This window comes from Drosophila hydei, unplaced genomic scaffold (genome assembly GCF_003285905.1).
Source record: "Drosophila hydei strain 15085-1641.00,03,60 unplaced genomic scaffold, DhydRS2 tig00000001-arrow-pilon, whole genome shotgun sequence".
Lineage (NCBI taxonomy): Eukaryota > Metazoa > Arthropoda > Insecta > Diptera > Drosophilidae > Drosophila > Drosophila hydei.
Window position 1 is genome coordinate 6515579 of NW_022045643.1, and position 20401 is coordinate 6535979.

Sequence of the window (20401 nt, forward strand, 5' to 3'; positions counted from 1 at the left end):
TCAGCCCGACAAAAACAACAAATCACTAAATAAACATGCCTCATGCCCATGCGCCCAAACGGATGGCGATCGGGGCCAAAACAAACACAAATATATTCAGCTACCACTTTCCATGGACCTCAACTGGACGAGCACTTGAGACATTTTTTTTGTTTTTCTGCTGCTGCTGCTTCCATCTCTCTCCCTCCCTCTCCATCTCTCTCTATTAAAAGCAATATTTATGCATTTTCTCTTTGGGCTGCGAATGAGGCACGTTTGCTATTATTTCCAAGCCATTTCCCATGAACACACACATGCCCAGAGCAGAGCAGAGTGGAGCAGAAGTCGCCATAGATGAGAGTGAAGTGCGCGTACTTATTAGTTCGGGTTTTTAGGCTCGCAAGCAATCAGAGGGCGACAGCTATGGTACCAATCCAAATATCCGAGTGTGTGTATGTGCATGCCACTTGATACTGTAGCAACAACAACAACAACAACAACAACGGCCCATAATAAGGGCGTCTTGTTGTTGTTGTGGTTGTTGTTCTTTTTAGGCCATCCCAAACAAATGTTTTCATACCTTGCCTCTGCTATATAAGCGCGTCGCTGTGAACGTGTTTTTCCTTTTACCCATGCTGCACTACGTTTTTCATTAGACTTCCATCGTCCATTTTGGTCACGTATTTAAAAAGGGGGCAAGTACATACATAGATATAGATATATATATAAATATATATATATATGGTATTTGGGCATATAGTCACACATATATCCATCTATATAAGTCAATAGCTGACCGTCCACTGCATTGAAATGCTATGCAAGCAAGTCTCAATAGCTATTGCACATCCCTAGAAGTAATTGGCTACGGGCAACATCGTTAAGCAACACTGGCAATGCTGTTATCACATGCTTAATTAAATATCACATATCGTATATCGTATATCGTATATCGCATATTGTATAGAGATGCTATACTACTTAAGTCTCAATAAGAATTTTACAAGTAATTGACTATTGAGATGAGCGTTGGGCAACACTGGCAATGCCATTATAATTAATTATGCTTATATATCGTATACCGTATATCGTATATTTTGTATTAAAATGCTCCGCTACGCAAGTCTCAATATGAATTGCAGACTTTTAAAGTAATTGACCATCGAGCTGAATGTTATGCAACACTGGCAATGCAGTTATCGTATATTTTATGGAATATACTATATCGTATTGAAATAAAATGCTAAGCTCAGACAACTATCGATAACTGTAGCATATCTATAGAAATGAACTTGCTCCAACAATAACTAAGACTTTATCGTATATTTTATAAAATATCGTATATCGTAAATCTCATTAATATCCTGTACATACATAGATGTGCGTTATGCAACACTGACAATGCAATTATCCCATATTCTATGGAATATAGTATATCGTATATCGAAATAAATTGCTAAGCTAAGACAACTTTCAATAGATATAGTAAATCTAAAGAAATGAACATACTATAACAATGACCAAGACTTTATCGTATATTTTATGAAATATCGTATATCGTTTATCTCATAAATATCCTCTACCTAGAAGATGCGCGTTATGCAACACTGGCAATGATGTTTTCGTATTTCGTATTTTTGAAATAATTTGCTAACAAAATCCATAATTATAGCAGATCTATAAAAATGAACATTTTCCAACACTGACTACGATTTCATCGTATATTTTAAGAAGTATCGTTTATCGTATTAAAATCCTGTGCTATGCAAATCCCAATAAATATAATGCATACCTAGAGGATGCACGTTATGCAACACTGGCAATTGTTAGTCGAGCGTACGCCCACATCACTATATCGTATTACAACATCAACATTTTTGGGGCAGCAACAGCAGCTGATGTTGTTGATGTACAACACTTGGCATTTTCCCATTTTGGCAGCATTATTTACTTAATTATTTTGAAGTGCTTGGCAAACAGATTTACACGAAAAATGTTTCAGGCAGCGACTACGCGCCTGAACCACCACCGCCCCCGCCCCCGCCGCCGCCCTGGCAACCAAAAAGCACTTGAGCTGCGCAACTGAGAGGGAGCTGCTCGTTATACGGCGTGGCGGGCAGGGAAGGGGTGAGGCGTTGGACATGCAGCACAAATGTTATTAATTAAAATGTCATTCATTTATAAAATAACACAAAAAGCAAAAGGACTTTCAGCATAGTGCTATGCGCAGCTGCCGTTGACAGCTTTGCTCTGCTCGGCTCGACTCGGCTGCTGTTTAAAGCGGAAACTTTGCTGCTTGGAGACCACACGCAGCAGCTGCAGGAGCTGCCCGCAAAAGCCACAAATATGTATGTCATTTGACACTTGCTACTTGTAACTGGCATGTCTGCTGGCTGGAAGCTCTTGGCCGTAGCTGCAGCAGCTGCTTAAACGCCCTTCACTTTTTGGCTGCCACTTGACGCCACGCCCAGCTTGTTCAGCTGTCACACAGCATCTTTTGTTTGACCACAGAGTTCGACGGCGACATCGACATAGACATCGATATCCACAGCCATAGCCATATCCATATCCATATCCAGAGCTGACACAGTTTACAGCATTGTTTCACGTCAGGTGGCAACGCTGGTCACGCAACGCTGCCCCCTGACGCTCTGTGTGTGTGCGTCATCAAGTGAGCAATTGTCTTGAATTAATTTCTGCTTCATCACACACGCACGCATAGCCGAAGCCGAAGCCGAAGCCGAAACCCTTTGCCCCTTGCCTTTTCACACCCTTTTTCGCAGTGCTCCAAGTGGTCAGCGCTGAGCAAACACTTTGATCAAGCAGCAGCAGCAGCGACAGCTTCCAGCTGAGGCTGGCGACCAGCAGACGCCGTCAAATTTAATAAAAATCACTGATTTTGATTGATGCGCCTCTTGGTCAGCAGTAAAACCCTCCAGCCCCACGCTGTCCCTTTCCCAGCGTCAGCAAATATTGGCGGAAGGGTTGACATGTGACATTTGGCTGTCGCCCGAGTGTCGCTCCAATTGAAACAAATGAAGCGCACCAAAAGAACAGGAAAGAGCAGTTGCAACTTGTCGACGCCTCAGCGGACGCATTTACAGCTCTGCTGGAAAACTTGATTCAGTTAAATGCCGACGGCGCTTAGGTCTAGAGCTGCTCCTCCATCAACTCATCTATATCGATTTGCTTACTAACTTATACCCTTTCTCTGTTTTGCAGCTAGGCCACGCCGTTTGTCAAGCGTTGACAATTTGACGCTGTGCACAGGGAATCCTTGATATAACGAACAAACACATCTCGGCTAGCTCGCAGCGCTTGAATAAGGAATAGGCGAGCTAGAGAGCGAGAGCGAGAGCGAGAGCGAGAGAGACAGCAATAGTAGACAGAGCCAAGTACTCTGAGACAGACAAAAGCTAAGAGCTACGCACAAATATGAAGCACATTATGAATCTGGCAACGCTGCTGCTCATCACAGTCAGCCTGCTGCTCGTCCAGGCGGACAGCTCACAACACATGACGAACAATGGCGGAGGCGGACACATGGGCATGGGCGGCATGGGCGGCATGGGCGGCATGGGCGGCATGGGCTCTCACTCAATGGACGTTAGTCCAACGCCCGGCTATGGCGTGCCGGCCATACCCAAAGATCCCAATTCGCGCTGCGAACAGATCACAATACCCATGTGCCGGGGCATTGGCTACAACATGACAGCGTTTCCCAACGACATGAATCACGAGACACAGGACGAGGCGGGCCTGGAGGTGCATCAGTTCTGGCCGCTGGTGGAGATCAAGTGCTCGCCGGACTTGAAGTTCTTCCTGTGCAGCATGTACACGCCCATCTGCCTGGAGGAGTACCACAAGCCGCTGCCCGTCTGCCGCAGCGTTTGCGAGCGCGCGCGCTCCGGCTGTGCGCCCATCATGCAGCAATACAGCTTCGAGTGGCCGGAGCGAATGGCCTGTGAGAATCTGCCGCTGCATGGCGATCCCGACAATCTGTGCATGGAACAGCCATCCTATACGGAACCGGGCAGCGGCTCCGGTGGCAGCGGCGGCTCCGGCTCGGGCGGCTCGGGCTCCGGCTCGGGTGGCAAGCGCAAGCAGGGCGGCAGCAGCTCGGGCGGATCGTCGACGACGTCCAACAAGTGCAAGGGCAAGAATTCAAAAAACTGCCAAAATCCCCTAGGAGAAAAGGCAAACGGAAAGGAGTGCACATGCTCGTGCCGTTCGCCGCTCATCGTCCTGGGGAAGGAGCAGCTCATGCAGCAGTCGCCCATGATGCACCATCACTGGTACATGAACCTAACTGTGCAAAGGATCGCCGGCGTGCAAAACTGCGCCATACCATGCAAGGGTCCGTTCTTCACCAACGACGAAAAGGACTTCGCCGGCCTGTGGATCGCCCTGTGGTCGGGTCTATGCTTCTGCAGCACCCTCATGACCCTAACCACATTCATCATCGACACCGAAAGGTTTAAATATCCCGAACGTCCCATTGTCTTCCTGTCCGCCTGCTACTTCATGGTCGCCGTTGGCTATCTCTCGCGCAACTTCCTCCAGAACGAGGAAATCGCCTGCGATGGGCGACTGCTGCGCGAGAGCTCGACGGGTCCGCACTCCTGCACGCTGGTCTTTCTGCTCACCTACTTCTTTGGCATGGCCTCGTCCATTTGGTGGGTCATCTTGAGCTTCACCTGGTTCCTGGCCGCTGGCTTGAAGTGGGGCAACGAGGCCATTACGAAGCACTCGCAGTACTTCCATCTGGCTGCCTGGCTGATACCCACGGTCCAGTCTGTCGCTGTGCTCCTGCTGTCCGCTGTTGACGGCGATCCAATTCTGGGCATTTGCTACGTTGGCAATCTGAATCCGGATCATCTGAAGACTTTCGTATTGGCACCGCTGTTCGTTTATCTGGTCATTGGCACCACCTTCCTCATGGCTGGCTTCGTCTCGCTCTTCAGGATTCGCTCGGTGATCAAGCAACAGGGCGGCGTTGGCGCTGGCGTCAAGGCTGACAAGCTGGAGAAGCTAATGATACGCATCGGCATCTTCTCGGTGCTGTACACCGTGCCAGCGACCATTGTCATCGGTTGCTATCTGTACGAGGCGGCCTACTTCGAGGATTGGATCAAGGCTCTGGCTTGCCCCTGTGCCCAGGTCAAGGGACCCGGCAAGAAGCCCCTCTACTCCGTGCTCATGCTCAAGTATTTCATGGCCCTGGCTGTGGGCATCACTTCGGGTGTGTGGATCTGGTCGGGCAAGACGCTTGAGAGCTGGCGTCGCTTCTGGCGTCGTCTGTTCGGTGCACCCGATCGCACGGGCGCCAACCAGGCACTGATCAAACAACGGCCACCCATACCCCATCCGTATGCGGGCTCCGGCATGGGCATGCCCGTCGGCTCGGCGGCTGGCTCGCTGCTGGCCACGCCCTACACGCAGGCTGGCGGCGCCTCGGTGGCCTCCACCAGCCATCACCATTTGCACCATCACGTTCTCAAGCAGCCGGCGGCCAGTCATGTATGACATGGAGAGTCGGGAGGAGCTTCAACCATGGGTGGCGGCAGCGTGCTGGGTGGTCACGGCACACTGATGAGCACGGCGGGCATGAGCAATAGTACGGTCGGCGGCGGCGGTATGTCTGGCATGGGAGCTCCTCCTGGCAGCTTGTTACAAGGCGGTGGCGCCAATGGCGGCGCCCCTGGCAATGTCTATGGCAATGTCAACGGTGGCGGTGGTGTGGGTGGTGTGGGTGGTGTAGGCGGCGTTGGAGGTGTTGGTGTGGGCGGCGGCGGCGGTCAGAGCACAGCGCCCGGTTCGGTCATCGATTCGCGAGCCGTCTCTGTGGTAGTAACACTGCCCGGCGGACCCGGCTCTCAGCATCCGGGGCAGGCATTGAGCGACTACGGTCCCATATAGTTAATGGTACGCCCGGACACCGCGCACTGGGTCTCAACGAGCAGCTTTAGTCAGCTGTAAGAGTGCAGTTTATTCCCTCTCTCCGAAAAAAATCTCTCTTCACACTCTCTCTGTCTCTCTCTCACCTGTCACCTGCCACCTGTCACCTGTCACTTTCTCAGAGGTTTAATCAGCAATTGCCATATTAATTTTTTGTAGCTGTAGTTTGTTTAGAGAAAGGCGCAAAACAGATTTTAAACGATTTGCATAAGATTCTAGTCCGTAAACCTTTAAAGCATAAACGAGTATGTCAGCAAACGACAAGGGCAAGCAAAGAGAGCACAGCGAGCGCAGAGAGTGGAAAATGCTCTCTAGCCACTAGTTGAGCGGGATGGGAGCGAGCCAGGCGCGCATTTTGTTCTGAAGCGGCTTTACCTTTGGTTCTTTCCATTAATTTCTTCAACAAAATAGACTGAGAAATCGATAAACAAAATTGCATTCAACAAATAGAAGTCAAGAAAAAGCAACAAACAAACAAAATACAAATACAAAGAGAGCAAAAGCGTTTGCCAACACTGCCAAGTCAGAGCCACGAGCCATATTTCGAAATTACAAGTAACTTTTAATCAAACTACCTAAACTATTAACCTTAACCTAATGCATAGAGTCACATTTAATATATATATATACATATATATTACGAAGAGACACACACACACAGATACACATTTCGAATTCGCTAAGTGCGTTATGTTTTAGGGTTGTCGCTGCATCAACAGTGCAGAGAGTGAGCGAGCGAGCGAGCGAGCGCACAGTGTTGCAAAAGCATTTGTAAATTATTTAAAAATTAATTTAAGAGCCAGCATTATCCAGCACTAATTTCTTGTAAATATTTTCAAATTGCGCTTAGTTTATAAACGACTTTTTTGTAACTTATCCTAAAAACTAAAAGCTAAAAACTAAATAATAGTAATTTGCATTTTAGCGCTGCATTTAAGCTCAACAAAACAAAAACAGAAAAAATAAAAAGGAAAAATTTAATTTAATTTTTACACGGAAAATTTAATACAAAAAAAATAATAAAAATACAAATAAATTGATTTCATTTAGAAAGCAGAAGAAAATTGTAAAAAGTAAAAAGTTGATTTAAGAGTATTAAACAAATGTAATTTTCGTTTGCAAACGAAATCCAAAAACGAAAAGCAAAACAAAAATATTTTTCATGCATTAAAAATCTATTGTATTTTTATTTAATATATTTAATATATATCTATATAAGCAACAATTACAGCCGTTGTTGTTGGCATTTCGAAACCAATTTCACATACGAAACAAAACATAAAAATTATCTATAATTATATATATATAAATATATATATTATATATTATGATATAGCAACTCTATGTGTAATGTTATAGCAACTATAACTATTTCTATAAAAACATCAACAATTTAAAACAAACAAAACAAAAACATGAAAAACTGTAATAAAAATTACTTTAAAAAAAAAAAAAACAAATTTTATATTTTTGATTTTTTATTTTTTTGGAATTTTATTTTATTTTTTCTGTAAGTAGATTTTTTTAGTTTTTTTTTTATTTCAGCTTGCTTTGGTTTCTTTGAAGTTCTGTTGATATTTAGCATTCATAAGAAAAACCCTCTACACTTATACGTATCATAAAAACGAAGCTCTCCAAGTTAAGCGAACGAAAACCAAAAAAAAAGAAACAAAACAAAACAAATAAAAAAAGTAAATATTAATTAGCAAAAATTTCTCTAAATGACGTACAATGTTTAATATACTTACAAATATATACATATATTGAAAACAAAAACAATAACAAAACAAAAATATACGCGTACTATTCGATGTTGTTAATAAGCTTAATAAACAAAAAAAAAAATATAATATATATATATATATATATATTACAAAAATATTAGTAGTAGACTTTAGTTTGGAAAGTGGAAAATGTTTGAGAAAACCGCAAAGGAAATCTTAGAATTTCGGCATTTAAAAAATTTAGTTTTGAGCGTAAATAGTTAACGCTTTTATCATAATAAATTATACTATATATATATACACATATATATATATATTAAAGGCTAAACAAGTGTAACGAATATACGTAAATGAAATGTAAAAACCAAAAAGAAAAAAGAAAAGAAAACGAATACGAAAACGAAAACAGATTAAAATTCTTAATCCATTTTTACGTTGATTTTTTGTGATTGAAAATTAATTTTCTAAATTGATGAACAAAAATTGATTGCAATTTGCGCATGTATACGATTTTTTAATTTTAACAAGAAATTAAAAATTTAAAATTAACAAAACAACAAAAAGATATTTCATAAATGGATTTGGGTTCAGATCGAAAAAAGATATAGCGAGCGTGAATATAGCTGGGTGATTGAATGGATTAGTTACACACAGAAACCAGAAACTTGACGTCAAGTGTAGTTGTGAATTGTATTTTGTGAAATGTAATTTAAAAATAAAAACAAAAAACATAAAAATAAATATTAAAAAAAAAAACAAAAAGATAAATTATATATACAATGCATATTTATATAGTATATTAAAAGAAAACGCAATGAAAGGCATTTAATACTTTAAACAATACAAATAATGCAGATATTATTTTATTTACAAGCAACCGAAAAAAAACATTTTTAAATCAAAATGCAGTTTGAAAATAAAAAAAAAAGATTTTGATGCACGTCTAAAATGTCTCACTAACAACAACAGAATAGGGAAGAGAAAAGCAAATACCAAACAATAGGCGCAAAATAATATTAAATACATTTGTAATTGACAACAACAAAAAAGGAAACCATTTAAAATAAAATCTAACATAAAAAAAAACATTCGATTTTCGCTCTGGTTTGAGGCTTCAATTGTCGCCTAATGTCCCCTGCTGAATGGGCTATTGAAGGTGCTAATGGGCAGTTGGCCAGTTGGCCCTCTGGGCATTTGGCCATTTATAAGCAATGCTGAATACATTTATTTGCTGACGGAACAAACATTACAAATACGAAATACGAAATGAATGTTTCGCTTTTTTATGGACACAAAGCTTATCAAACGGCGTGGAACTGTTTATGTCGATTAATTTGGGAAAAAAATCTATAGGTATTTATTCTATATATACACATGAACCCCATTGCTAACATTCAAATGTAGCTGGATCAACCAGAAAAGTAAGTATGAAAATTGTAGTCGGGGCCAACCGACAGCCTAGCTGAATTTTATATGGTTTAAAATTTGTATAATTTTTTTAGAACTTTCCATGACCCACTCATATCACTTATAAATCTTTGACTAGAGGTCAACATTGATCCACCTACCCAAGTTAATTAATGCCAATCAATCTGCACCAAAGGTTACAGGTTAACCTTTTGCCTAATATGGTAACTGCAGCTATAAAGCAGTAAAGTTTACTTGAAATAACCTGAGATGATGAGTATATATTTTCACATTCCTAACATCTTATATATTTCGACTGTTATATAGAATATTATCTAACTACATTCCACTTTATGAGACATTTCATTTATACATAAACTGTAAACACCATTGAAACTGGATTCAACATTTATTTATAGACATTTTACAAGCGTTTCATTGTAAACATAAATAGATTAAACTTATGTGATAATCCAATTATATATATATATATATATATATATATATATATATATATAATTTATAATTGGATAATCAAGTGAATCTTACTTTGTACGTAAACTCGTTTCTATGTATTGTTCACATGGAAGATCCTGATGCATTCCAAAAGAAATTCTCATGCTCTAGTTATACTTCTATTATTATTCTGTATTATATCACATACAGATGTTTGGTTGGCTTAGAAATAAATGTCTGGTGTACTTTTTGTAATCGGAAAGCTAACTTTGAACTTAATGTAATTTGCCAGCTACGCGTCTAGTCATAGTTTGAGTTTTATAAAATGAAGCTGGCACTTGAACAATTGGAATTTCTGTTGGTACATCATTTTGGGCTCCGTGTTGAGCATTTAGCTTTGGCGCAAATGTAAAATTAAAATCAAATTACAACAAGCTAACAACAATTTGAACTAAACTAAAAGGCATTACAAAAACAAACAAACAAACACCTGCAATTTCTATGGCGCATCAAACTATTTCATAATACTCGATAGGCTCGTGTAGCCGCTGTTGCCTTGTGTGGTCTCCTGACGTCGACTGCAGCACGTGCAGCAGCAAACGTTTCGCACCACATCCAGGAAACTCGTCTGATCGAAATCATCCAGATCGTTCATGAAGACACCAGAACTAATATCCTCTGCGGTGCGTGTGCCCACAAATGCCTTGAGATCGGAAACGGGAAACCCATCCTTGTAGTACGTCTTAATCGTATCGTAAGCGTCCATGATAACAGCTATGAACAGCGATAGCACAACATAGATGTACAACGAAATAAAGGAGTATAGATAAATCTGACAGAACCACCAAAGCCAGGTGGCCTTGTTGGAGAGCGTCGCGAATGTTGCGAACATATCGTCGCCGTTGATCAACGCAAACAGGCACTCGGAGGTTGTGGCTAGCGATCGGAACTTCATGTGGTATGGCCCCAATATGAGCCAGCCGCAAAATACGAAGCCCGCATATATCAGCAGAGCAGCAATTAGGAAGCGCAGTATTTTCGGTGCAGCTTTCTTCAGCGTGAGTATTACAACATTGTAGGTCTTGAAGAAGCCCAAATAGCGCAGCACACCGAACCACACCAGCATATTGCCAATGCCCAGAAACAGTGAGCAGGTATCCCATTGATCGACAACCATGTAACGACCTTCGATTTGTTCTTTTAACGCCGATCCAATCATTAGCAGTACGTCATTAAAGATGATCATAATATACCTAAAAGACACTGACAATTAGTAATAATACATATCAATATATAACATTCATTTCACTAACCAAAAGTTGACAAACTCCAGTCCTCCATCGAAGCTGAGTTCCTTGGCGAAATGAGAACGGAAGAAGTTCTTGGTGGTGCACTTCAGTAAATAAGCGCGCCAAAGAGCACGAGTGCATAGGGCAAAGGATAGAGCGCAGGTCAAGAGCACAAAGATATTTAGACTGCTTCTCAGTATGGCATCGAGACGGGCTTCCGATATGAAGTCAGTGTTGCCCTTGCACTTCAGGCGCGTAGCTTCTGCATCAAGTGATAGCAGCATTTGTCCATCGTGATCCCGATTATTAAACAATATAGATATGTCGAATTTAAAGCAATCAGGCGCCGACAAAGCTCCAGAATTGGCCTTAAAATTCACGGTCTTAATATTAAACGTTAGCTCAGCTGTTACCAGCGATGCGAAGTTCACTTCCACTCCTTGACTCTCCAAATATTTCTCGACTCCAATGCTGGATACATTTGGCGGCAGTTTCTCGCACAGCTCATAGATATGTGGATCGAAGATATACGATTCATTGAAACCAAATATTGTTCCCTCCTTATAGTTCTGCATGCAGAGGGTCAGCGGTGGCATCGTATTGTTCGCGGTGGGATAAAAGTAGGGTCCAATTGACCGGCTAACATTGCCGTAGCCGTCCAGAGCAAACTGAACCGTGCTAAAGAATTCCGACTTCTCATAGAGTGCAAATGGTCCCACAGCAGGTGGATAGCTCTCAACCTCGCGTGACGAGTCCCAGCCCTTGAGAAACAGATGCGAGAATGCAATGCGATTGTCCCACGTATAATTGATGTGATTGTAACGTGAATGGGCAAACAGGCATAGCTGCATCGTCACCAAAATTATCTTCACGATCTAAAAACAACAAACCAAATAAATTGAATTTAAATTCATTCAAGCAACTAAAACCGCAACTTGCGTCTTTAAATGAGATTTGTGAACAAAACTCAATGCCAGCATTATCAAATTTCCTTATTTTATAGTATAGAATTATTCGTTATATCGTGAATGGGTTACTCAGCTAAGGCAATTGAATTTTGTTCCTCTATTAAGCATTGCTACATAAAATACTGTAAATGAATGGTTAAATTTGATGGAACAATATGCTAGAGCTATCTATAATACTTAAATTGAATTAAAATAAAGAAAGCTTTCTATAAACATTTACTTTTTAAATATATCAAAAGGTATTTAAGTGTCGTTATATCATATTTAATTATCCCAGTTAGTATATTTAAAGGTTTTATAGAAGCATAACAGCTGCTAGCTGAAAGTCCACATACATATGAGTGTCTGGTCGCAGAGTAATTAAACGATTAGATTGTTGACGCAAATGAAAAATTTGCGCCAATTATTCGCGAAATCATCTCTGTGTGGGAATGCGTTTTAATAAGAATAGTATATACATACATATATATGTATATCTCAATTGATAAAGACGCTCAATCGAGCCATACGTGTACATATATCATATCTTAATAAAATAATTTTTTGCTACGACGCAGACTATTAATCATGGCCTTAAAAAAGTCCCTAGTCGAAACAGTTATTTATCATGTGGTAATTTCTTGCATGCTAACGGTTAACTAAATGCTTTAAAGTAAGTGTATTACGTGGTTCTTTATAGTTAGAATCAGAGATAACGCCAGGTACAGCTGTGTGAATGTGTGTCTGTAATCTTTTGCTATTGTTTAAACAAAATAGATAGATGTAGCTGCTCAATTTTAAGTGCCTTACAAACTGAGCAAATAAATGTTGAGCAATATTTTGGCGCAGGCATATGATCAGCGAAGCGAAGCCACTTAATTGTTTAAGAAATGTGTCACACATACAGAAATTCGGCCCCTTTTGCATGGGAATCACGTGACAAAGCTCGAACAGATGAGTAGCTGCGAGATATGATCATGAGTGTGTGCGTGTTTGTGTTTGTTTGTTACCTGCACCACAAATTTGTAGGGAAACTTTCGGCGCGCTTGCCATTTCTCTATGGGATTCATGAAGAAGAACTGTAGCTTGCGACGCATGCGCTCCTCGTTGTAGGATGCTGCTGAGGATGTGGCCGTTGGAAACTGTGGCTGCTCGACATGACCCTGGGCCGATGCTGGCGTGGCTGAAACGGTGGCTGTAACTGTGCTTGGTGCCACTGTCACGACAGGCGTTGACTGCAGTTCCATGCGCCGCCGCAATATCCTGGTGTTCACATACTCCTCATCGCTTTCGCAGCGCGAGTTCTCGCCGCTGCTGGGCGTATGTGGATGATTTTGTGCAGCCTCGTAGCTGTCCGTACGGCGCTTGACGGCTGGAGCTGCAGCAGCAGCAGCTCCAGCGCCGTAGTTTTGCATTTCAATATATTGCACTGGCTGCGTGTCGAGGTCGCAGGGTGTTGCGTAGTTGCCTCAGTGTAGATTTTCTTTTGCTTCGGTTTCTCCAATATGCAAAAGAAATTCCACACACACGCAACAGGCAAGCGAACTTTGGTATATATAGATTGTTTTAAGCGCGTTGGCGACGTTATTTTAGCGAAATGATAATAAATACTGCCAAATTATATTATATACGTAAATTGCTTTGTTTTCGCTAATGTTATCGTCCCGATAGAACGATAACTTGTAATCGATTTTGCGATACTTTCGTGACAACAAATTAACACGACAATGCCATTCAGGGTATTCCATTCATGATTCGATTTTTATCTCGCTTGAACGAATTAAAAATAACGTAATATATTTTTATAAACCATAAACTCAATAAGCTATTTCTACATAGCTACATTATAGAAAATTCATTCTCTTACCGATAACTGGTGAGCACAAAGATCCATTACATTATAGCTGAAAACTGGCGCAATGATGGCTTATGATAGCTAATCGAATAGTGCTTGCTATCGATTGGCCGCCACAAAACGATTTTTTAAAAATAGAAAAATCTTGTTTAGGTCATTGACTTGATTTTTATTTAAGTTTATATGACATGCTTTATTTTTTCTTAACATAAAAATAAATAACCTTAGTTTAAAATAAATATTACAACTAAGCCAATAAATAAATAGAATTCATTTAAATCTTAAAGTTAAGTACATGACCCTTTGCTCTTTATCGACACCTCTGAAATAGGATAAAAAATTAATTTTAATAAACAAATTAATATACATTTTAGAAATACTTACTAATATTTAAGCAGGTCGAATAACACTCCAATTGGGTTTCTCCCGTATACATATATCCATCAGAGCCACAAACAATCTCATCATTTTCATCGTAGACATTTGCGCAAATCTTTTCACAATAAGCTTCGTTGTCCTTTGGGGTTTCCACAGGTTGTATGGGTGTAGCTGCTGTGGGTACTTGCTCCTGAACGTGCTGGAATGGAGAATTAAAATAATTTATTGATAAATTTGTATGCATTTTTCATCAGAAGCCAATTAGAAAGAACCTAATTAGAGCTTGAGTGGAAGAGAATTTTCGACTTTGGGAGAAGAATTAGACGAATGCTCAGCTTGAGAGGAAGGATATTTTTATGTATTTATATAAAATATAAGATTTGTAATATTTAGAATTAATAAACAATCATTATTAGTACTATTTTAAATACGCGTAATCTATTTATAAATTAAATAAAAACTAATGGCATTGATTTCTAGTTTGCTGTAACACGGTGAAAGTATTAAGAAATTGTTGAAATTTGGAAGCAAATTAAAGCTGATTTAAATCTTTATGATAGCTAACGGAGTACTTTGATTGATATCAAGCTTCCGAAGCGGGAAGAAAGTTGTGAGCCGAGACATTTAATGGAGTGTTTGGCATTTGTTAATGATGGAAAGTGGTCAAGTTCTTCACAGTCATTAAGATTGCGATCAAATACCCAACTGATAAAGCCACAGCTGAACTGTTTTACTTTTTTTGGGTTATCTAGTTTTAAGAGTAAAAGTTGAAAAGAGAAAGAATGTACGTACCTGGTTGACATATTCGGCACTCTCCTTGGGCTCCTCCTTCACGGGCGGCAGGCTTTCGGGTGTGGCTGCCACACTCACAGTGGGTGTGTGTGGTGCAGCCGTGTGGGTTTCGTAGTAGTATTTTTGTCCATGCGGCGCATTCGTATAACTAGCCGAGCCTCTAATGGCATCATGTTCCGTAAACTCAAATCTCACTGGCTCTGGAGTCGCTGTCTTCTGTGCGCTTTTCCAAACATAACTGTAAGCAGTGGAGGCTGGCGGCACTTGAGTTGTACGCGGGGTAAGCGAAGTGGACAAGATGTGCTTCACAGATTTATTGCCATCGGATTTTACAACAAAGGCATTTTGACCTGCCTGATAGCTGCCACGCACCACAGTCGAGCTATGTGGTGCAGGATCCTGCTGATAGAAGAGATCCGAGACTCGCAAAGGTTTATTATAGCTAGATGAAACGCTACTATCTAGCAGCTGTTGCTGATGTTGGTGTTGTTGCTGCTGTTGATGCTGCTGCTGTTGATGCTGCTGCTGTTGCTGTTGCTGCTGCTGTTGCTGCTGCTGTTGCTGAACCAGTCTCTGCTGATAGTTGATTTGATCACGCTCTACGTCTTGTTGTTTGTAATTTGGTTCACGTTTGGGCAGGAAATAATCATTGGTGCTCATGAAATGCAAATAGCTTTCCGCTTCCTTGGACAACTTTTGTGAAGTCTGCTGATAGTTGGCCGCAAATGGAGCGACATTCTTAACACTGTCTGTGTCTTCATAGACGGCATAGCTATTGGCAGCTTGCCCCAATTGCTGAGTCTGTTGAGTCGGTGTCTCTGCATAGTTGGCTACATATTTGTTGGCTTCCACGGGTATGGCATATTGTTTGATTGGTGCATATCCTGGAAATTTCTGCTGCTCTTTGTTCCCATTGTAATTAGGCGGCGAGGCCTTGAAATTCTGCGCATACTGATTGACATTATTGTTGAATTGTGTCGCTTCCTTTGGCCGATAGAACTGATTCTTGCCCACATCCAGCACAGGTGCCGCATCCTTGGAGTGTGCAAAGCGTGTGGCACCATTATACGGCCAATTGCCATTGAACTCGCGCCGCATCAGCTGCTGCCCAGCGAGCACTGGTGAAGGCAGTGGTGGTCGCCAGGGTGTTGGCGGCTTCAAGCCGTCACCGTTTGGTCGCAGGCGTGGCAATTGCCCTGGACCAACACGTCGATTGGCATGGTAACTGGGCTGGGGCTCTCTCAGAAATTGCATTATGCGTGCAGTGCGAGGCGATGCAGCAGACGCTGCACCTTCCACTTCCAGCTGCAGGCAGAGCAGCAGCACCAAACTGAATGCATACATAATGCCTGTCATTAGGTTGCTTCTGCTATTCCTACTCTTGCACATATTTGAATCTGATCTATACAAAAAGTCGAGCATCGCGTCGCGTTGTGTCTGACTTCTGCGACTGTCGATCAGCATTTAATTCTGCCGTTGGCCGCGCAGCTCTTCGATTCTTCAACTTTTACTTTACTTTTACTCGAAATAAACAAATTCCAATTTTCTTAAAATTTAACCAGCAACAACACACACAGAGCTTTGTTGTTGAGCTTCTTTTGTTTCGAACTGGTTGTTTGTTAAATTGATCTCTCCTATTGCGGTATCTGCTGGCAACTGAAGCGCGATCCGCGAAGTGAAGAGCTCAGCACGGTCTGTTGTCTCTGGGTCAAATGCTGCAGATTGGTTTTTCTGCCTCGTCTACTATTTGTCAGCAGAACACAAAGCATAGCTTCATAGTGTATGCAAGGAAACCGGATTGTTTACTTTAGTTTTAGTTTAGCTGCGACAGCAGCCAAAATAGCATCAATGCATTCAAAAAGCACTTCGTGAATTGCCTCTTCTAATATATTCGTTTCTCTTTTTCTTTCTTTGTATTCACATACAAGCTCTTCTTTGGCTGAAAAACCAATCAAGCTGAAGAGTGCAAAACTTCTGTGGTTCAAGTTGAATACGGCAAAAGCGGGTATATTTTCAAATGACATTAAACCAGGGCTGCACAGCGCAGGAATTTAATGCTAGTTCTTTTCGCTGGTTAAGCCAACTTACTTGGTTGATTTTTGGTACTAGCTTCTGTATTGAATCAAGATTTTTAGTATTTAAATACTGCATATTTTGGTTGAGATCCTAGTATTAAGGTTCTATAAGTGCGCCAAATTTGAATTCTATTGAAATCTGTTCCCAAACAAATATTCATAGAAAAATTCCACTTCAGATTAAAGATAAATTTAATAAATAAAGATCATGTCATATATTTCTTGTAATATAACAATATAAGGTATTCAAAGGTCTTCATCCTATCATTACATATTTTCAATTCTGGTTTTAGCTCATCTCTCTGCTAGTCTTACATCTGCTTAATGACAAACCAGTTTCAAGGTTTCTCTCACGTGCTGCGGCAACAAGAGCATTACAATACAATATTGTTCCAGATATAATTGGATAATTGTTCTAATCAACTTCTTTTATTCACTGGGCATTGTGTATTATTACGTTTAAGTTTTCTCTTTGCTTAAGCTTGAAAAATAAAGATTTTAATGCCCATTCAGCCCAATTATAAAACGCATGGCTAAAACTTTCACTACGGTATTTCGGTTTTTTTTTTTTTTTTTTCTGAATGATATTGTTATGCAAATCAAGCACAGTTAAACATAGATAACTATTCAAGAAATACTACTGTTATTCTCGAAAAAACATACATATGCATTGATGCAATAATTAAGCTGTGACTTTCTGACTTAAAATATTTTTTATGTTTGGTCTTCGTTTTATGAAATTAAATAAATAACAAGCTTATTTATTTATTTTATTTGTTTGTGTAATTTGTAAGAGTGCTTAGATAATTTAATTTTATATATAATAGAAAATATATATGTGTATAAAGAATACCAGCTTTATGTTTCCTCCTTTTTAATGACAGTTTCTTCGGGAATATTGCTATTTATTTCTCTTCGTTGCGCACTATTGCCCAGCACTATGACTATTTTTGTGCTTAGCAAAGAGCAGTCGGACATACGGTTCTAACAAATATTTACAAATAAATTAATTTAAATTTATATGTGATATATTTAATTGAAACTTACAGAATGTGCTCGATTATGGCGCGCATTATTGCTGCTCAGATTATTATTGCTAGCAATGCTATTTCGACGAAAACTCGTTTCATCGCGTATAAAACTCGATTGATCGCGGGCGAAGCCGCTGTTATAAAATGCTCCAGCTTTCTTGCCGCAGAGAATCTCCTTGAAGGCAACTCGATAGCGCTTAGACATCACATTATATACAATGGGATTTATGGTGCTAATCAGAATGGGTAGTATAAGTGACACGTATAAGACACATTGCGTATAAGAGCTTACCAAGACACGTAGTATGCAAAGCCCGCTATCGAGAAGAGCCATTCGTTGACATTTTGAAAGCAGGCAAAGTTTTTAGCGTATAGGAACCACAGTCGTTGCAGGTGAAAGGGAAACCAACAGACAAAGAATGTGATCACAACGGCGGCTGCATAAACCAACGAATTAAATGTACCTAATTAAAGTCTAGCTGAAATATATAAAGCTCACCCAACATTCGTATGACGGCTCGCTTTTTCTTCTGCGAATTGCGAGAAGCTCGATTTCGTGAACCCTGCTGAACTCCTGTAGACAACATTTTAATTTGATTTGATTTAAGTTTATTATATTTCTGACCTACCCAACTTGTCGGTGGCTCTGGAGCGGATTTGAGCGCCCATGCGACCATACAATAAAAAAATGAGTATCATGGGTATAATGAAAAATATTATAAAGGACACCTCAAACAAAGGATATTTATCAGGAAACTCTGATTCCATGGAACAAAATGCAGATTCCAGTATTCGAGATCCATCTGTTGGATAATTATTAATATTATTATTATGTATATTTATGTATTTGACTTGCTTCGTACCGATTGGATAATTTAAGTATTGAATTTCAGTCTTTACACCGAACGGTATGGCAGTTATAAAACTAACAATCCAAAGCACTGTAATGATGCGCAGTGCTCGCTGAAAGCCGGACATGGCACACACATGCAACGGATAGCATATAGCCAGAAATCGTTCCATGGAGAAGGCAACAATTGTGAATACGGAAACATAGGTGCAGCTATTATAAAGCCATCGTAATTAAATATTCAATAAGATTTCAGTCGCTATCTACTTACGCTTCCGATACGAATGCTCGCAGCTTACAAAATTGTATGCCGAACAGAAATGGATATTGATGCCAATAGAGAAATACTTCAGTTGGCAGTCCTAAATATGAATATAAAAATGTCAATTTGTTAATTAAAAATTAAAAGCTTACCCACCTAAGAGTAGGTAAAGCAAATCGGAGACGGCTAAGCTGAATAGATAATAATTTGTGGCCGTATGCATTGCCGAATGCCTGATGATGACCATGCAGACCAAAACATTGCCCAACACGCCAGTTATGAAGATGCCACTAAATATAATGCTGATCTATAAAATATGTTCAGTGTATAATTTTAACTGTAAAGCTTATCCCACATCTTACCAGCAGCGCCTTATGTAGTGGCAGAGTCTGCGGACCGAGTATAAATTGTGTAAATTCCATTGGGGTGCAATTCAGATTGGGACAGCCGTAATCATCTATGTCAGGCAACGCAACTGAAGTAGCATCCATAGTGCCTGAATGCGCACTCAAACTTATATTCAAACTTGAATTCATAATCACAATCAGTTAAGATATAACTAAATCAAACATTTTCTTAAAGTTTTTCGAGCAAAACAAAACAAATGTTCTATAGCATATTAAACAGAGTCAGGATCCAAAGCTGCATAAAGTCAAAAATAAATCCATTGAATGACAAAGCTTTTAAGGCTCAAAGCAGACTCGGCTCCTGCATAACACATATCCTCATCGAAATTTCCACTCAATAATTAAAAATTATTTACACTTTTACTTTCAGATCGTCGAACATTTAATATATTATTATATTAAAAAAACAATATGCCGTCGAATTTTGGTGGCTGCTCGCACGTAATATCGCAATTTCTAACTGAATCTCTTAGATGACCGCAGATTACTGTTCACACAAAATCATATTCAGATAAGAATAAACGTTTTGCAAATATGTACTTTTCTTCTTACTATGCGCCAAGGCAGGTAATTAATCTTTCAAAAGTAAACTACGTACCTGCCCACACATTTAGGCACATGAGGCGGAGTAGGAGAAAATATTAATATAAATATTGGAAATTGAATTAAGAATAGCATTGTTATCATCTAATACATTTATCTCTGTTTGTATTTGCCTATGATCTTTGACGTTTAAAAATACGTTACATATAAAATCTTTAAATGTATTTATTGATACATTGGTGCTTAAAATACGCAAGCAGTGAAATGTTTACGCTTCAGGCTAAGCTGGCAAATGTATAGTAAGTAGAAAAGTAAACAATATGAGTGATTAGATAAAAATCCATCTTACCCAAATAGCAGCAAAAAGATAAATTTAACAACCGCGCTACTCACAATGTTAATCACCTCTCAAGCGTATGGTAATGCAGGTAAAAATATCTTGTTTCAA

General features: G+C 40.1%; 5 protein-coding genes across 5 annotated transcripts in view; 2 read left to right on the forward strand and 3 right to left on the reverse strand.

The window, feature by feature from the left end:
- Positions 1–5518, forward strand: part of LOC115482744 (frizzled-2) — a 29434-nt gene extending 23916 nt beyond the window's left edge. The window contains exon 3 of the mRNA XM_030222896.1: positions 3202–5518. Within this exon, the coding sequence (XP_030078756.1) occupies positions 3415–5505 (2091 nt within the window). The 5' untranslated portion in view covers positions 3202–3414 and the 3' untranslated portion in view covers positions 5506–5518. The remainder of the gene's footprint in view (positions 1–3201) is intronic.
- Position 5519: 1 nt separating this feature from the next.
- On the forward strand, positions 5520–6880 carry LOC111591875 (glycine-rich protein 23-like). The gene has a single exon (XM_023303758.2). It carries the CDS (start codon positions 5533–5535, stop codon positions 5896–5898), a length of 366 nt encoding a protein of 121 aa, XP_023159526.2. The 5' UTR covers positions 5520–5532; the 3' UTR covers positions 5899–6880.
- A 2716-nt stretch (positions 6881–9596) lies between these two features.
- Positions 9597–13428, reverse strand: LOC111591870 (mucolipin-3-like). Its single transcript, XM_023303753.2, has 3 exons — positions 12771–13428; positions 10838–11688; positions 9597–10777 (listed from the first exon to the last, which is right to left on the reverse strand). The coding sequence occupies exons 1-3, from the start codon at positions 13173–13175 to the stop codon at positions 10039–10041; spliced, it is 1995 nt and encodes a 664-aa protein (XP_023159521.2). The 5' UTR covers positions 13176–13428; the 3' UTR covers positions 9597–10038.
- Positions 13429–13902: 474 nt separating this feature from the next.
- LOC111591865 (transcription initiation factor TFIID subunit 12) lies at positions 13903–16491 on the reverse strand. The gene is made up of 3 exons (XM_023303747.2): positions 14786–16491; positions 14000–14192; positions 13903–13937 (listed from the first exon to the last, which is right to left on the reverse strand). Exons 1-3 carry the CDS (start codon positions 16247–16249, stop codon positions 13903–13905), a joined length of 1692 nt encoding a protein of 563 aa, XP_023159515.2. The 5' UTR covers positions 16250–16491.
- Positions 16492–17646: 1155 nt separating this feature from the next.
- On the reverse strand, positions 17647–19883 carry LOC111591862 (neuropeptides capa receptor). Its single transcript, XM_023303743.2, has 9 exons — positions 19366–19883; positions 19160–19310; positions 19013–19103; positions 18755–18954; positions 18521–18694; positions 18391–18465; positions 18184–18328; positions 17908–18124; positions 17647–17844 (listed from the first exon to the last, which is right to left on the reverse strand). The coding sequence occupies exons 1-9, from the start codon at positions 19537–19539 to the stop codon at positions 17719–17721; spliced, it is 1353 nt and encodes a 450-aa protein (XP_023159511.2). The 5' UTR covers positions 19540–19883; the 3' UTR covers positions 17647–17718.
- Between the last annotated feature and the right edge of the window lie 518 nt (positions 19884–20401).

Coding starts and splice junctions, on each gene's coding strand:
- LOC111591875 (XM_023303758.2), top strand. CDS start 5,533: ATGGGTGGCGGCAGCGTGCTGGGTGGTCACGGCACACTGATGAGCACG.
- LOC111591865 (XM_023303747.2), bottom strand. CDS start 16,249: ATGCTGATCGACAGTCGCAGAAGTCAGACACAACGCGACGCGATGCTC. Junction 14,193..14,785: donor GTGCCGAATATGTCAACCAG/GTACGTACATTC, acceptor TCTCCATTCCAG/CACGTTCAGGAGCAAGTACC. Junction 13,938..13,999: donor TTCGACCTGCTTAAATATTA/GTAAGTATTTCT, acceptor ATCCTATTTCAG/AGGTGTCGATAAAGAGCAAA.
- LOC111591862 (XM_023303743.2), bottom strand. CDS start 19,539: ATGAATTCAAGTTTGAATATAAGTTTGAGTGCGCATTCAGGCACTATG. Junction 19,311..19,365: donor CACTACATAAGGCGCTGCTG/GTAAGATGTGGG, acceptor CATATTTTATAG/ATCAGCATTATATTTAGTGG. Junction 18,466..18,520: donor CAGAGCCACCGACAAGTTGG/GTAGGTCAGAAA, acceptor TGTTGTCTACAG/GAGTTCAGCAGGGTTCACGA.
- LOC111591870 (XM_023303753.2), bottom strand. CDS start 13,175: ATGCAAAACTACGGCGCTGGAGCTGCTGCTGCTGCAGCTCCAGCCGTC. Junction 11,689..12,770: donor CCTACAAATTTGTGGTGCAG/GTAACAAACAAA, acceptor TGTTGTTTTTAG/ATCGTGAAGATAATTTTGGT. Junction 10,778..10,837: donor CTGGAGTTTGTCAACTTTTG/GTTAGTGAAATG, acceptor AGTGTCTTTTAG/GTATATTATGATCATCTTTA.